General features: G+C 41.2%; 1 protein-coding gene across 2 annotated transcripts in view; it reads right to left on the bottom strand.

Moving 5' to 3' along the window:
- The window catches only part of SHQ1 (SHQ1, H/ACA ribonucleoprotein assembly factor), a 99,542-nt gene extending 83,027 nt beyond the window's left edge, over positions 1 to 16,515 (bottom strand). The window contains exons 1-4 of one of the 2 annotated variants that reach the window (XM_015066050.3): positions 16,235 to 16,515; positions 11,684 to 11,748; positions 9,345 to 9,467; positions 7,971 to 8,131 (exon numbers count right to left, since the gene is read on the bottom strand). In XM_015066050.3, the coding sequence (XP_014921536.2) occupies positions 7,971 to 8,131; positions 9,345 to 9,467; positions 11,684 to 11,748; positions 16,235 to 16,377 (492 nt within the window). In that variant the 5' untranslated portion in view covers positions 16,378 to 16,515. Of the gene's footprint in view, positions 1 to 7,970; positions 8,132 to 9,344; positions 9,468 to 11,683; positions 11,749 to 12,977; positions 13,750 to 16,234 lie in introns of those variants that run through there. The other variant, XM_053219056.1, reaches the window with a different exon arrangement.
- Positions 16,516 to 17,235: the final 720 nt, after the last annotated feature.

Here is a 17,235-nt window from a genome sequence, read left to right as displayed (position 1 = left end):
CGGGGCTCGAACCCATGAACCATGAGATCATGACCTGAGCTGAAGTCACACCCTTAACTGTCTGAGCCACCCAGGCGCCCCTAAATACATTTCTAGACTGGAAGATGGAGATGCTCCTGCCATGTTAGCAAACAGAACCTTAGGTAACTTTTGTGTGCCCATAAATCTCTGCTCGACCAGAAATCCACTAGACCCAGTCAGCCCATCTCCAGAAGCCAGGCCAACCCTGGGTGCTATGCTTACTTCCTGGTTCCCTCTTACCCCAAACAAGGTTGACTGTGTGGCCTTAGCCAATCAGACATTTCCTATCTTTCTTCCTTGTTATTCTTTATCCCATTAAAATTTTCTGCCTTTCGCCCATTTTTCCAAGTCTCCCAGTGAAGACTGTTCACTTCCTAAAGTGTTAAATAAAGTCTGTTTGTATCACTGAAAACTGTCTACTTTAATCACTTTTGAACATCTACATGCAGACTTTCCTTTTGTTTCTTCCTAAGGACTAACTCAGCTGGTCTCAAATAAGGATTTCCAAATAAAACTTACATATAAAACTGTGTGTGTTCTACTTTATGAGCATATTTAAGAATTTTTAAGGGCAATTTTGATGTATATGACTTTCTATCTGCAAACTTAAAAATCTAATCCTAACTGATATTCAATTTTACCGTAAAAGTCTTCACTGATGTATACACACACAGATACAGAGCATGTTTCTTAGGTCAAATCCTACAGAAAATAGGTATAGTAGGAAAACTGTCTAGGAAACCATATAATCTTTTTTTATTATTATTAGAATTATGAAGCCAAAAAACCTCATACAATGCAAAATATCCCTATAGCGACATCTTTTTTTCAACCTCCTCATTCCAATTACTGACCACAAATGAGAAGTATAGAAACTGAAAGAACCTTAACTAAAAAGAAATCCAGGGAAATTACTCGAGAGAGTCATGGAGGGAAACTGAAAACAGATTGGCAAAAGGAATGACAGGTTAGTGCCTAATAATCGAGCTTAAAGTCGAGAGCCGTGAGGCAACCTCACCACAAAGAAATGAGCTACAATAAGCTGAAGGAGCCAAGGAGACACTAAGATAAACACTCCTCACACAATCCAAATTTTTGCATTGAAAAAAAAAATTCTCTCATTCCTATCACAATCCACTTAGCTCAAGTAATATCAACAACATTTAACCTAAGCACATTCTAATACAATGAAAGGGCCCAGAAAACTTTTTGGATGTCACGTCCAGAATACGTTAATACTTCTAACTACAAACATTCCAGGCAAAAACCAGATTCTTGGCTGTCCCCAAATAAAATTTTGCATTCCAAAAGTTCCTTTACAGTTCACTTTTGGGAGATTAAGAATATATTTCCCTATAGAAATACTATTAAAACCAGTATTTATGTGCTCATGGTAACCCACAAGTTTATTCCACTTATAATAAACTTTAAATAGAGTACTCTCCATTTAAAGGGCGTACAACCCTGTGGCAATGTCTCCATGAAAAAATGCTTTCAGAGTTCCACTGCAACCCACCACAAACATCTCTTCCCCAAGCAGGACAGTCTGGACTCTTCCTCTCTTCCTCACCTGCCTGAAATGAAGTCCTCCAGGCACATAGCCAGAAAAGGTGCTGACCGTAGGCCTTGGGAGGAGAGGTCGAGTTGTACCGGGCCCACTGGACTCATGTCAGCCAGATGGCTACCATGAGAGCCGTTTCCTGCCCATGGACCCCAAGTCCTTCTTCCCAGCACCCTTAAGTCACACATTTGCTTCCCTACTAGCCCCAAGGAGTTCCTTGCACATACATACATGTACTCATTCACTCACTCACTCACTCACTTCTGAAAGCAGCCCAATGAAGCAGAAAAAAATGTGAATCTGTAGTCAGACAAACTGAAATTAAAACCCAGCTCCAGGGGCGCCTGGGTGGCTCAGTCGGTTAAGCGTCCAATTTCAGCTGAGGTCATGTCTTGCAGTTCTTCAGTTTGAGCCCTGTGTCGGGGTCAGACCCCGGAGTCTGCTTCAGATTCTGCGTCTCCCTCTTTCTCTGCCCCTCCTCCACTCACGCTCTGTCTCTCTCTCTCAAAACTAAAAATAAACATTAAAAAATTAAAAAAAAATAAACACCTCAGCTCCAGTCTAACTGTGCATCCTCCCTGAATCTTAGCCTCCCTTCTGTGAATGAGTCTAGTGACACCTCCACCGTGAGGCTGGGGACTAGTTTCCCCTTGCTGCTATAACAAATTACTACAAACTTAGCGCCTTAACACAACACAAATATATTCTCTTATAGGTGTGGAGCTCCCAAGTCCAGAGTCAGTCTCATTGGGCTAAAATGAAGGGAAGGCAAAGCTGGTTCCTTCTCAAGGTTCTAAGGGAGAATTGGTTGCTTTGCCTCTTTCATCTTGGAGGGTAGCTTCCTCATTTCTTGGCAGGTGTATTAAAAAAATGTCCCATGACAATGCCCTTCCTCCCTCGGCTTCCATCATCATGTGGCCTTCTCTCTTTTCACTTTGACTCTCTTACCTCCTTCTTATAAAGGCCCTGTGATTAGATAGGACTCACCTGGATAATGCCGGATAATCTCCCCATCGTAAGATCCTTAACTTAATTGTACGTGCAAAGTCCCTTCTGCCACATAATGCAGTATGTTCACATGTTCCAGGGACTGGCACACACAGACATGCCAGGGAATGGGGAGGGAAGGAGCATCATTCTGTCTACCACAGGCTGTTTTGAGGATTAAATGAAATAATACGAGTAAAGCATCAAGTACAAGGCTTAATACATTCAATAATTAGATTCCTTCCTCTGTGTCTCCCTATTCCATGCTATTCCCTGCACTCACTGTCCAACTTCCTACTGGGAATACCTGTCCTCCTTCCCCTTCCACGTCCTCACTTGCCAGTAGCAATAAAAAGAGAAAAATAGGGATTAAAATGTGCTGCTTCATTACTTCACCTGAACCAGATACAAGGTCACAAATGGGGTAGAATCTGGGAATTTCTGTAGGTAACTACATTTCAGAGGATAAACAGACTAAGGGAACCACAGGCATTTCAAAATACTAATTGCACTGAGAATAAACCCAGACTTTCCCCACAGCTCTGCACAATCTAACCCCTGTCCTGTACTTCACGCCTACCTCCTACCTTCCTCTTCTGGCTCAAATCCCCCAAGCCACATACCAGGCTTCCTTCCCTTTCTAAAACCCTGAGACTTTGCATTTACAATACACTTCTCACCATTCAAGACTCAGTGCAAATGTCGCTCCTCAAAGAGACCTCTGGGCATCCTCACCAAAGGAGTACCCCACAGTCTCCCACATTACCCCATCCGTTCCTTCACTTGTCACTATCTGAAATTCTCTAGTTTATTTGTTGTTTACAGGATTACAGACTAGCTTCCCACTAGAAGATTCCATGAGGACAGGAGTCTGGTCAATATTTTTCCTCACTGTATCCCTGGCACTGTTCCTGGCCTTCAGTATTAAATCATTCATTCAGCAAATACTGTATGAGGGGCTGCCTGGGGTGCTAGAGATCCAGAAATAAATATACACACCAGGTCTCTGCTCTCATGAGAGTAAGAATTAGACAGTAAGAATGCAGCTGTCCTTCATCTCTCCCTCCTCTCCCCTCTTGCTTCCAGACTCAGGGCCTCCACATGTAGCTATGCAGTCTGTACCCCCAAAGAACACGAACATCCCCAGCAGTACAAGCCCCACCAGGCTCGTCCTACACACGGTCATACACAGTGGCCCTGTTCAAACCGGACTCTCAAGAGGAACCAAAAGGAACTACAAAGCCAAGTTAGCGTGGGGGAAGAGAAATCCATCTAGGGCATCAACCAACCAAAGGTAGAAAGATAAGAAGATGGGAAATGTTCGGCCATACCAGAACAGCGGTGATTCTGCTACGGCCACTGTCAGTTGAACCATTTAAAGTGGGTATTGCCAAGAAAAGGTCATGCAGGATGAAAATCAGGCTTAGGTTAAATTTTGGCATCGCTATGGCAGAGACCCTCCAGGGAGAAAATGAACTGTGTGCACATCTGGCCAATAGGCCTCCTGGAGACAACAGCCTCGGGTCCCTGGTGCAGCTGCGGGAAGGAAAAGGGCCGGCCAGCCAGCGTCCTGTGGCTGCTGGCAGCGGTGGTGCCGGGAGCTTGCTGGGTTGGCGCCCAGAGACTCTGGGATGGTTGCTCCTGACAGCCCCCACCGCCTGATGCCGGTTGTGAGGCCCTGACTTTGAGCAGCCGGGGCAGTTTTCCAAAGGCGCCCTGGCGGCTGGCAGCGGTTTTAGAAAGGAAAGAAAAAAGGGATGGGGAGGGGAGAGATACGTTAAAAAGAATGTTTCAGCAAATACCACTTCTTTTTTCTTCTCATTATCAGTATGAAATATGGAAGTTTCTAAGCATATGCCGTGTACATGGTCGGAGGGGAAAAAAACATCGACTATAAATCCCCCCCCCATGAAGGATTAAATTATTCGATTAAGAGCAGATACCTGGGTCTTGGAATTACGAATGATGTTTCCTTTCTTTGTTATATTTTTATAATGAATATATATCGCTTTTATCATCAAAGAAAATAAACCTATTTTTCACTTAAGGGGGGAAAAAAGAGACTGTGGAAAAACTAGTAAAATACGAGCCATCAACAAAACTTCCTGGATATTTTCCATCCAAAGGCAGAATGAGAGAAAGTCTAAACTTGTGAGAAAACATTCTTTGAGAAAATGCTGACGTTTCTTAAGTCCATCACTTGAAAACAGAAGAGATGTTCTCAAAGGTATTTAGGCAGTAATCATTCCAGCTTCTTCTCATTGCTTCACTAGCAGAAAGACACCCACACCACTAACCTTAGTCAAATGATCGCTCAGTTTTTAAGCACAGGGTAGTGGTGTCATACACAGAGCAGTCATGAATGCAGAACAACTCTGCAAGGAACACCAATTATGTGAGATTTGGGGGCCACTATCGCACAAAACACACCTACGTTAATACCCCAGAGAGGGTGTCCTTTGGTTCACAGAGGATTTTTGAAAGTTTTCATTCCTTAATGGTCATGAAGAATACCACAAACTTCTAGTTTTATTCATTAGAACATATAATCTTGAGGGGAGGGTGGAGGAGAGGAGAAAATGGGTGATGGGCGTTGAGGAGAGCACTTGTTGGGATGAGCAATGGGTGTCGTACATAAGCGATGAGTCACGGGAATCTACCCCCAAAACCAAGAGCACACTTTACGCAGTGTATGTTAGCCAATTTGACAATAAATTATATTAAAAAAAAAAATCATTCAATAAAAAAATATATGTATATCATTTTGAAAAACCAGTACCTACATCTACTGGTTTGTCCACTGGTAAAAGGTGCACAAGTAACAGCAACGATGCCAGGATGGAACAGATACACACGAGAGCCCCGCACAGTGCCTAGCACAGGGACATAGTCAGTAGCTGTTGGCTGTTGATGCACAGACAGTGGTAGTCCAGTACCTGTTACTCAAGTCCCCCTAGAGAGGAGTGAACTTCAGCATTCAGACCTTTTAAAGAATTTAGAGAAGTTAACTGGTACACACCCATTACATATTTTATTTAACCCCCGCTAAATCTGGGGCAGCACCCTGTATTCAAATGCATTACTATTTCTCTGGCAAAATCTGTCAATATGCACACTAAGCGGGATTTAAGAAACTAACTAATAAAAGACTCACATCGGTGGGGTCCTGGGTGGCTCAGTGGGTTAAGGGGCCGACTTGACTTTGGCTCAGCTCATGATCTCACGACTCGTGGGTTCAAGCCCCCACATCAGACTCTGCGCTTACGGTGCAGACTCTGCTTCCAATCCTCTGTCTCCCTCTTTCTGCCCCTCCTGTTCCCCCTCTCCACTCAAAAATAAATGTTAAAAAAAATAATAAAGACATCAATTCAGATCAGGTTTTGTCACAAAACTAAACACACAAAAATGTTTACTTTGAGAACTTTCTGTTACTCCGTTACTACAGACATGGGTTATAAGCCTGCACCACTAGTTACCAGTTACATCACCCTCAGGGCTTGTTCACATCCATGGCTCTCTTTTTTTCCTCTGTCGAAGAAAATATGCATTCAAACAGCTTAGAACAGCAATGCTCATTCAGTTAAAATTTGAACATTTTAATGATTTTAGATCATCAAGCTAAAGGCTCGAGAATCATGAACATCAAATTCAGTGTTTCATTTCTGAGGGGAAACAGAATGATGTAATCAGGGGCTCTAACTATGCTGACATTTATTTTTAAAGCTGGGTGATAGGTGCCCAGAGATTTGGTGCCTTAGTTAAGACATTCAGAAAGACACAGAGAATATTTCATAACATTTTTTAAAATAAATCTAAATTACTTATTGAACATTTCCAACAGATACAAGAACTTGGGACCTAAAGGACTTGGCCTAGGCTTACGTTATGGCATTCCAGCATCTTCTCAGCAACCTGGCAGAAATCCCTTGAAAGGCTCTCCCCTCAACGGCAGCAGCAAGAAACCAAGTTCCCTCGCCTCAGAAATGATGATCCATCTGAATGTACAATCTGTACTTGGCCTGCTTGACTTGTATTAGCATTCATTTAGAGCTGCACACAGGTAAACCCCAAGTGACGGACCACAAAGTAGCTCTCAGCTAAACAGGTGAGGTCCATTCACTGTAGTTAGCGCTGTAGACAAAATGGACTCTAACTACCTCAGAGATGACCAGAAAATGTGATTGGGGAGAGAGACTATGGAGAGACCGTAATTCAGGGAAAAAAGCATATAAGGGTTTTGAAGGGAGTATCTAATCAGCATTATTTGCTCAAGTAAATCCCAATTTTGTTCTCTTCAAAGAGTCTGGAGAGCATTTTATATTTTTCATAGGCAGAAGTCTTTCTAGCATCCTATTCTTTTTCAAAGAGTTTTAATAATGCAGCATCTCCTAAGTTTTCTAAATGCTATTACAATGTAGATGAGTAAATTTATCCCTATTTGATAAAGAGGAGACAAGACTTGTTTATGATCAAATAACTGGCCTATCACCCCAAATCTAAGCAGCAGAAGTGGGACTAAAACATAGGTAAACCCTTCTTTAGTAAATTCAAATATGTCTTACTATAATAAACTACAGCCTAAAGAGATTTCATGTCCTCTGCCCAGGTAGGGATTGAAAAAAAAAAAAAAAAGTTGTCTGTTATGATTTCTTTCATTTAAAATTCAAACAAAACAAAATGAAACAAAACTCCAAGCTAATGGTTCAGAAATACTTTCCATCATATAACATTCTAGGGAGGCATTTTCTATAAAACAACACAGGTACAAAATAGTTCAAAATCTCTCCTCTCCATTTCATTCTCCCCCCATAAACTAAAATAAAGCGGAATTTCCTATGTTTTTTGAGGAAGAGAGACTGATGTCATTCCTTTTTAGCCTAAGTGACAAACGATTGGGTTCTAACAAGAGATTACATTCAACCCCCACCAAGAGTAAACAGACACAAGTGCCCACTGTACACCAAGAACTAAACAATTCGATCAAAAGACACAAATTCCTTCTCACCGGGAACATTCTCTCTCATTTATATTTATAAAACATCACGTAATCATTTTCATCTTTCAGAAGTGTAACACAAAGATTTGCAGTTAAGTATGAGGAAAGAGGAGTTCCGTTTTGTGTTTTGGAAACTTCATGTCTAGAATACTGAATGAAGTGGAGAAAAAAGAAAGTAACAGGACATCTGACATCTGTAAGCACAGTGTGACTGGGCAGAACCACCAATGCAACGGAAAGGAACAAACGTGTGTAATCACTACAGAGAAGCAGCTGTGACTTGTGCTCCGAATACATCACCTCCTATCATCTTCATTAAAGATCTCCAAGTAGGAGCAGAACTGAAATTAAAATATCAAAATGGTAAAACCCTATACAACAAGGTCTTTTAGAAAGAAACCGTACCTGTAACCGCTGAAACACTCCGGATCGTAAATTTCCAAATCCATAGTGGTACTGTGGATTCAGAGCACTTTCTGATACCTCTTCATAGGGGACCTGTTCAATTTCCCAGTCAAACTCTTCATCCTCAGCTTCTACTCCTCCCTCAGAAACTTCAGAAGCACCTGAATGTGTTAAATATTAATTTATTCAAGTACTGGGTTTCCTAGGTACAACTTGGAGGGGAAAAGGTATAAAAAATGCCTGCCCACATGCACTGAAAGGTATGTAAAAGAATATACATAACCTCATTATTTGTAAAATTTTAACGTCTAACTTTGAGAGACAGAGGGAGAGGACACGGGAACAAGCGGGGGAGGAGCAGAGAGGGAGGAGACACAGAATCTGAAGCAAGCTCCATGCTCCCAGTTGTCAGCACAGAGCCCAACGTGGGGCTCCAACCCACGAATCGTGAGATCATGACCTGAGCCATCATCAGATGTTTAACCAAATGAGCCACTTAGGTGCCCCAACCCCACTATTTTTCATAGCTTCCCCCCCAAAAAAGGAACCAATCCGAAGGCCCTCAAGAGTCAGATGTATAAATAGTAAATGCAATGAAAGCAAACAAACCTCAGCTATAGATGGAAAAACCTCACAAAAATATTAAGTGAAAGAAGCCATACAAAAAAGAACACATACTGCCTGAGTTATATACACAATTCAAAAACAGGCAAAACTGAAGGTAGCAGTAACACCGCAGAGGAGGGAGGAAGAAGGGACCAGGAGGAGGCACAGGGTAGGATTCCAGGGTATTGGAAACATTCCATTTCTTGACCTAGGCGGTATTCATTTTATGTAACTCATTGAATTTATAAACTTTTGATCAAAGCTCAAGAGGCCATTACTTTGCAAAAGACAGAGATGATGTTTTAACTGGTCCAAAAATGTGACTGACACACTGAGTCAGTAATGTGTTTTTTGTCTTTAAATTATATGTCACCAGGGCACCTGGGTGACTCAGTTGGTAAAGCGTCCAACTTCCGCTAAGGTCATGATAGATCTTGCAGTTCACAAGTCTGAACTTTGTGTTGGGCTCTGGCTGACAACTTGAAGCCTGGAGCTTGCTTCGAATTCTGTGTCTCCCTCTCTCTCTCTGCCCGTCCCCCACTCATGTTCTCTCTCTCTCTCAAAGATAAATAAATGTTTAATAAATAAATAATAAATGAAATAATATGTCACCAAATGAGCTAGTTTTATTTTCATGTGATGTCCTTATCTTGTCACCTGAAGCATTTTCTCCCATTTCCTATTTGCTATATCCCTCTTCCCCCAGAAACACAAAGCACTCCAAATTTTCTGTTTATCTTTATTTCTTCTTAACTACAATAAACATACCTATTTCTTCCACAAGTGGTTTGGCAGTCCTGGATTTTCTTGGTGCCAGAAGAGCAGTTAACATGTTCAGTCCCTCAAAATGCTGGCCAGGAGTTTCTTTTGGCAATCGAATGGTAAAAATTCCTTAAAGATAAATTTGTTTTATACTTAGCTCTATTAAAAAAAATCAAAGACTTCACACAAATACATCCAAGAAATATGTATTCCTATTTCATAGGGCTCCAAAATTATGCCCTTGTTATATAGTGAATAAAAATCAGGATAGAAAAAGGTTTGGGCCCCTGGGTGGCTCAGTAGGTTAAGTGTCTGACTTCAGCTCAGGTCATGATCTCGCGGTTCGTGAGTTCAAGCCCCACATTGGGCTCTGTGCTGACAGTTCAGAACCTGGAGCCTACTTCAGGTTCTGTGTCTCCCTCTCTCTCTGCCCCTCCTCTGCTCCCGCTCTGTTTCTCACTCAAAAGTAAAATAAATATTAAAAAAAAAAAAAACCTTGGGAAAAAAAAGAAAAAGGCTCAAATAGGGTTTTTCAGAATCACTGATTCAGCTGTCACCTGTATAAGAAATTAATCTGCTAAAGCTGCAGAATGCTTTAGTCTTACACAGTATCCCCTTAACCTACTGGTAATATTAAAAGTCCAAGCCAAAACCTCTAAAACTCAATGACCTGAGAAGGCAGTAGCTTAGAATTAGCCCATAGCTACTTATAAGATTTATTTCTGAACTAGGAAAGAAAAATCAAGATATCTAATCCAATGAATAGCAGCAATTTCAAAAATTCACAAAATCTTAAAGCAATTATAGCTTAAAAAGCTATCTGAGATCTCAAGAGACATATCCCCAAAGTCTAAGACAGACTCAAATTCTACCTATGCACTTCTTTCCTTTCCCTGACTAGGTTTATCACTTCATCGAGGTTACCCCATAGACTTCTTACATTATTTACTACTGTGAATTTAAAATATTTTTTACCTTTTTCATTGCACTTAAACATATTTCAATACAGTTGACCCTTGGACAAAATGGAGCTTAGGGATGTGAACCCCCACCCAGTCAAAAATCTGTTTAACTTTTGACTCCCCCAAAAGCTAACTATGAATAGTCTACTGTTGATTAGAAGCCGTATCAATAACATAAACTGTTGATTAACACATATTCTGTATATTGTATGCATTAAATGCTGTGCCCTTACACTAAAGAGAAAAGAAAATGTTGTTAAAAAAAATCGTACGGAAAATACATTTACAACACAATACCGTATCAAAAAAAAATCCGCATATAAGTGGATCTGCACAGTTCAAACCCACGCTGTATGAAAGTCAAGTATATATCAAAAACAACTCAATCCAAACCCACAGGTGCAGCTTCCTAAATCCCTGGGTACTTTTGAAATTTAATAAATTTGTTTCAGTATGCAACTTCCCTGCAATTAAAAGCATACTTACTACCTAGAAAGGCAGTTTCATATTTCATTATCACATTAATTACATTATATTATGGGTTATAACTTTGTCATTTAACTTTCATACCATCCTTCCTCTCTTACCCTAGTTTACTGAGGTCAAGAAATATTCACTTAATAAATTACACAAGACTATACAAGGTATTCTTATTTCAGATTCACTGATAAAGAAAAATCCAGAGGCATCTACAAAAGGAAAATAAATGGTTTCGACAATAGCTAAACTGAAGGGCTTATCAATCATGGGAAGAAAATGCAGTCGGCCTTTAATTGCCACCTTTGAACAGTTTCTCACTTACCTGTTATTAAGTTTTAACTTTAAAAAGTATACAAGAAAAATTTGATTTGCAGCTTCCAAAATCATCCACATCTTTTCTCATATAATCTAACTTTTTTAAAAAGTTTATTTATTATTGGGCAGGGGAGGGGCAGAGAGAGAGGGAGAAAAAGAGAATGCCAAGCATGCTCTGCTCTGTTAGCACAGAGTCCGGCGTGAGGCTCAAACTCTCCAACCGTGAGATCATGTTCTGAGCTGAAATCAAGAGTCAGTCGCTTAACCAACTGAGCCCCCCAGGCACCCCCCACATAATCTAACTTTTAAACTCTTATTCAAAGTAGAAGAAGTAGAAAATAAAACACCTAGGAAACAGAAACAGGGTATTTAAGTAACTTTAAAGAGTACTGTGAAGTACTTTACAGGACTGAGGAAATTGTAATTGTCAAGAAATCCATGAACAATAGGCACGGGGCCTTAAGAAACAATGAAGTGTGCATTTGCAATACATCTAAAGGTCCCCATAGTATCTTGAAAGATTATGATGTACTTATTCTAACATGAAGAATCCAAAGAAAAAAAGTAACAAAATTCCAAAGGCAATACCTTTATCCGCATCATAGGATCCCTGTTCACTTCCGTTTTCTACAACTCTTCCAGGAAGGGTTAATCTGCAGATTTAATAGGTTACATCAAGTCCTTAAATTACAGAGTATAAGTGACCATCAATGATAGTACATTTACCACTGAAACCTATCAACCATTTTAAAAGGCAATTCTTCAGCATTTCTTTAACATCTTGCAAACTAAATAACTTACATTTCTTCCCTAGCTAAGATAAAAGAAATCACAGCTGCCTCATCTTTCTGTCTGAATACTCCCTAGTCACCAATAAAAGCGATGCTTAAAAAAAAAAACCACAATAAATATTAGTCATCAGTATTTCTACAGTACTTTCGTCTTCCTAATGAGTAAGGGAGTTATTAATATACCTGGTGCCTGATACAGCAGGGGCTCCAAAAAGGTATACTAAATGGCCCCCCTCCCTCTCAAAAGCATTTTTAAAATGGAAAACAATAAAGAAACAACAAAACCAATTGTTTATTTGGGGCAAATTAATACTTTAAAAAAAAAAAGCAAAAAACAAAAGTTTTTCTCAACTCTCATTATTACTATACAGGGATTTTCCCCCTTTCACTGTAAAGGAAATGAACTGATTTCCCTGTTTCCAGTTTTACTCTGGTTCAGTCGCGTCTTCCACAGAGGTCCCAAAAGAATTTTTCTAAAATAGAAATCAGGGGCGCCTGGGTGGCTCAGTGGGTTTAAGTGCCCAACTTCGGCTCAGGTCATGATCTCAGTGTTTGTGGGTTCAAGCTCCGCATCAGATTCTGTGTTGACAGCTCAAAGCCCGGAGCCTGCTACGGATTCGGATTCTGTGTCTCCCTCTCTCTGCCACTCCCCAACTTGGGCGCTCTCTCTCTCTCTCTCTCTCTCAAAAATAAATAAACACTGAAACAGACTTTAAAAAATTAAATAGAAATCAGAGTGTCACTTTTCTAGTGAAAAAGTTTTCATGGCTGCCTGACATCAACTCAATAATTTACACTCATGAGTACCACATATGAGACCAGCTCCATTCCATTCCAAACTTAAAATGTGAGGCTCCTTTCCTCCCACATCTCCTATTCATATGCTTCCTATTCTAACATTATAATAACAACAACAACAACAATAACAAAACTTGGCAGGTCCCAAAGGCCCGGGCTTCACAACCTAGTTAACTGATCTTAAGGCTTCCTGGAGCTACAATGCAGTTTCCAAACCAAAATCCTTTCTAAGTCCAACATAAGAAGTCCGTTTATGGATAAACGAGCTTGTTTTAATGGTTACAAACACTAACTTCACTTTCAGAATCTGAACTGAGTTCCAGCTCTGCCATTCGCCATCTCTCCAACTTTTTTCGTAGAAGTTAATCAACTTCGAAGCTCATACACTTCATCTGTAAAAAGTGAGAAATAACAGATCTCCCCCAGAGTTACTGCAAGAAGAGGTTATTACTGTGAAGTAGGTAAGCATTCCAAAAATGTAAGCTATTAATACCAATGTTCTTCTCCTGAATTCTTTGTAAGTATAGAGTTAAATTCTTACTGCATAAGAGTGAAATCCTGTTTGTTCACAGATCTGCCACCCCTGATAGACTCTCAGTTTCCCAAGCAGAGGAGCGAGGAGGTTTTATTCACCTCTGCTGTACTGTAGCCAACTGTATTTTCAAAGATGGCCCATCTCACATCACTCCTCCCAACTGTGGGGTCTATGTCCCCTCCCCCTAAAACTGAGTGAGCTTGCAAATGTCCATGGGTAAATGAATGAATAAGTTGCAGTGTGTGTGTACGTGTATACACATATACATATGTATATACATATATATAAAACACACACACATATATGTATATATATTTGCTCAGCCATAGAAGAATGGAATATTACGCAGCCATAGAAAAGAATGAAATCTTGCCATGTCCAACAACATGGATGCATCTAGAGTATAATGCTAAGCAAAGTCAGAGAAAGACAAATCCCATATTCCACTCATATGTGTAATTTAACAAACAAAACAAAGGGAAAACAAAAAAGAGACAAACCAAAAAACAGACTCTTAACCAAAGAGAACAAACTGACGGTTACGGGGGCGGGGGGGGGGGGGCTGAATTAAATAGGTGAAAGGGGGGGGGAGCTGAATTAAATAGGTGAAAGGGATTAACATCACATTTATCATGATGAGCACTAAGTAACATGCAAAACTGCTCAATCACTATATTGTATACCTGAAACTAATATAACAATGTATATTAAATATACTGCAATTAAAATAAAAATTAATTAACTAGGTTTTTGTTGTTGTTGTTTAAACTGAGTGGCCTTGGGGCCAATAAAATGGAACAGAAATGACAGTGTGATTTCTGAGGTTAGGTCATAAATGATATGAACCTGCCTTGTCCCCTGGAATACTTGACTTTTGAAACTTTCAGCTCCACCCCCCCGCCCCCCACAAAGGAATCAAACTAGACCATGCAAACACACCACACAGGGAGTCCTGAGAGTACACAAAGAGAGAGGCTGTGCCCCAGCCACTCCACCAGTCCCCACCTGCTTTGGCCCTCACTGTTCCAGGTCCAGCCAATATGTGACTACAACTGAATTAAAGATCTCAAGTCAGAACAGCTCGGCCAGGCTCTTACCAAATTCCTGAGGTACAACCAGGGCAAGAGAGTTAGATAACTGTTGTTTTAAAACACTATTTGATTGGTTATGCAACAACAGATAACTAGAACAATAGGCCCTTATAATAAATATCTACTGTTTACTGAACATATGGGCACAGCAATAAAAACTATGCATCCATTATATCAATCCTCACATCAGCTCTGGACGATCACTAATATTAGTCCCATTGTAAAGATTAGGAAACTGAGACAGCATAATTTGCTGTAAGTGCCAGAACTGTTAAGCATGCTGAGACCCAGGTGTGCCCAACTCCCCAGTCCCTGCTACTCAAGGAATGGATGAACTGGTGTAAAGAATACTCTTTAAAGTATTTCACAAATAACCTCTTATTTGGGCTTCACCAAGACTCCCAAACTTAGGCAAAATGGTTTTTACCTTGAAACTCCTGTTATTGTATTTAATTTTACATTCCTATCACATTTAACATCTTTTCTCTGAGCCTCTGATACCTCATCTGTGACATGAGTTAACAACAGAAACTATGTTGTAGGACTGTCCTAAAATCAAATGAGATAATCCACATAAAGTATTAACCTGAAGTGAAAATTCACTAAATGCTTGCTACCACCATCACCATCTACTTCCCATTCTTCATGTCCTGCCTTAAATATCACTTCTTCAAAGTCTTTCCCGGGGCCACTTTACATTTCAACAGGATCCCCTTTATTTTCTTTCCGTGCACTTCCCTTCAGAGTACTTATCACAATTTGGAATCACACCTTTACTTGTTCGTTATTGCTGTTCTCTCCCCATTAGAATGTAAACTATATGAGACACCACTACACCTCCAATACCTAAAACCCAGCCTGGTATAAATAAATCAAAGGAACAAATGAATAAAGAAATAGGAAAGTGCAGTATATGCAAGTTAAGTCAGGGCTTAATGGGAATCTGAGCAAAACGGTTTCCCACCAGTGAAGGAACCAGCAAGAGCAAGGTTTATTAGGAAAGTACTTGGGCAGAAAAGGTAGGCTACAGCTACACTTGAATTAGAAAGATTAGGAGAATGGATTTTATGTAGCAGGAAAGGGAAAGGGGTTGACAATGTTTTAGGAAGAAAAATCCGCAGTGTCTTCTGTAAAAAGAAGCTAATATCAATCAATGCCTATTTCCAAGGAGCTCTCGCTGCCCAGGTCAAATGGGATAATACACACAAATACACATAATACGCCTGTATGCGTTAAAGTCAGCCCACGGAGCTGTTGCTACTTTTGTTATGGTTCTGTAAGGAAAAAATGCAAACAGGTTGTGATGAAGGGCCCTCACTGCGAACGCACGACAACCGCAACTAAAGGGCAAAATCAGACAAGTTAGGAGGAGGTAGGAGAACGAGGTTAATTTGGTGTCAAGGGGGCAAAGAAAGGAGAGAATATCAGGAAGTAGGGAGCGGCCCGCCAAGCGTCGACACAACTCTTAAGCAGAAGGTCGACTGATAAAAGTCAAAAGGACTGGTCAGTTGGGAAGTCAGCGCGCACCGTCCTGGAGCAGGGGATAGGGTAGGAGGACCAACGCAGGGCGATAACAACAGTAAAAAGGTACGAGAACTAGGGCGATAGGACAGAAACTGCAGACGTTACAAGATCCCAAACGCCAGGTCTTATAATGGCTCGAAATCTTTTTTACGGTGGGGATTTAACAAAGTTTAAGAACGGAATGAGCTTGTACAACACGTGGAATGCACTTCTGACGAGGTCATTTCCTCAGCACTGAAAGAAGCCGCGGAAATCTCGGGAAAAGGCAATCATTAAATCCCTCGCTCTTTCTTCTTTCCTCGGTAAACAGTTATCTCAAGAGTAACTGAGAGATGAAAGATCAATCAACGAATCAATCCCCTATATACATTCTCTCCAGGGCCGGACACAGAGAACTCGCCTGAGAAAGTACGGCTTGGCGTAGAACTTAAAGTCGACCCCCTCGAAGTAGACGTCAAACTCGGAGACCCGGGCGTAGGGCACGCGGATGGCGACGGTAAGGAAGTCGGGGTCCTGGCTGAGGTCGAACGCGGGGGTCAGCATGGCCGCGCCGGACTCAGGTGTCCCAGCCACTTACACTCACGGTCGCCGCAGTCCCACCACTCAAACTACCCAGTAAGTACCCACGCGGGAGACTGGCTCTCGTAGCCAAGGCGCTTCCGGCTCGAGACGGAAGTGTTTGCGCGTGAGGCAGGAAGTCCCGCCCCACGCCGATCTCCATGGAGACTGGACGCTGTTAGTGGAGAAAGGGCGCGGAGCGTGGGGATTTGACCGCAGAAATGGAACTAAGGTCAAAACTTGGAAAAACCGGGACTACAATCCTCCTTAGACCCACCAACCCTGTTTCGAAATCCTAAGAGATTAATTTTAACCTCACTGGCCTTGGAGGTAGACAGACCTGCGTTCGAATCCCTTCTCGGCCACCTCTCAGCTTAAGACCTTAGGGAAGTTACAAAACGTTCCCATGCTTCGGATAACTTTTCGATAAAATGGCACTAACACTAACCCCGCAGAGATGTGATGATAACATGATATTATGTAAGTAAGGCTCTAACAAGGTACCTGGCAAGTTGTCAACGCTTCTTGTATGGAAGCAGTCACCGCAGAAACCACAGCAGCGTCGTTACTGTGGTTTCCTTAGTTCTCACCTGCCTTGTCCGCAATTCCCCCTTTCTCCAGCCCCCCTCCGTGTTTCACTGCCCATTTCTCTTCCCCTTCCTTTCCCTCTCCCTCTCTTTATCTGTTACTTTCTTTTCCCTTCCGATTTCCTTGAGTAGTTTTCTCGTATACAGATCGTCCATCTCCCTAACCTCGTTTAATCTCTACTATGAGTTTCAAAGAACACGAGTCAAGAGAGGTTAAGCACTGTATCTTATAATCATGCATCTTACAATTACCAGA

This window comes from Acinonyx jubatus, chromosome A2 (genome assembly GCF_027475565.1).
Source record: "Acinonyx jubatus isolate Ajub_Pintada_27869175 chromosome A2, VMU_Ajub_asm_v1.0, whole genome shotgun sequence".
Lineage (NCBI taxonomy): Eukaryota > Metazoa > Chordata > Mammalia > Carnivora > Felidae > Acinonyx > Acinonyx jubatus.
This window is presented reverse-complemented; position numbering and strand designations above follow the sequence as displayed.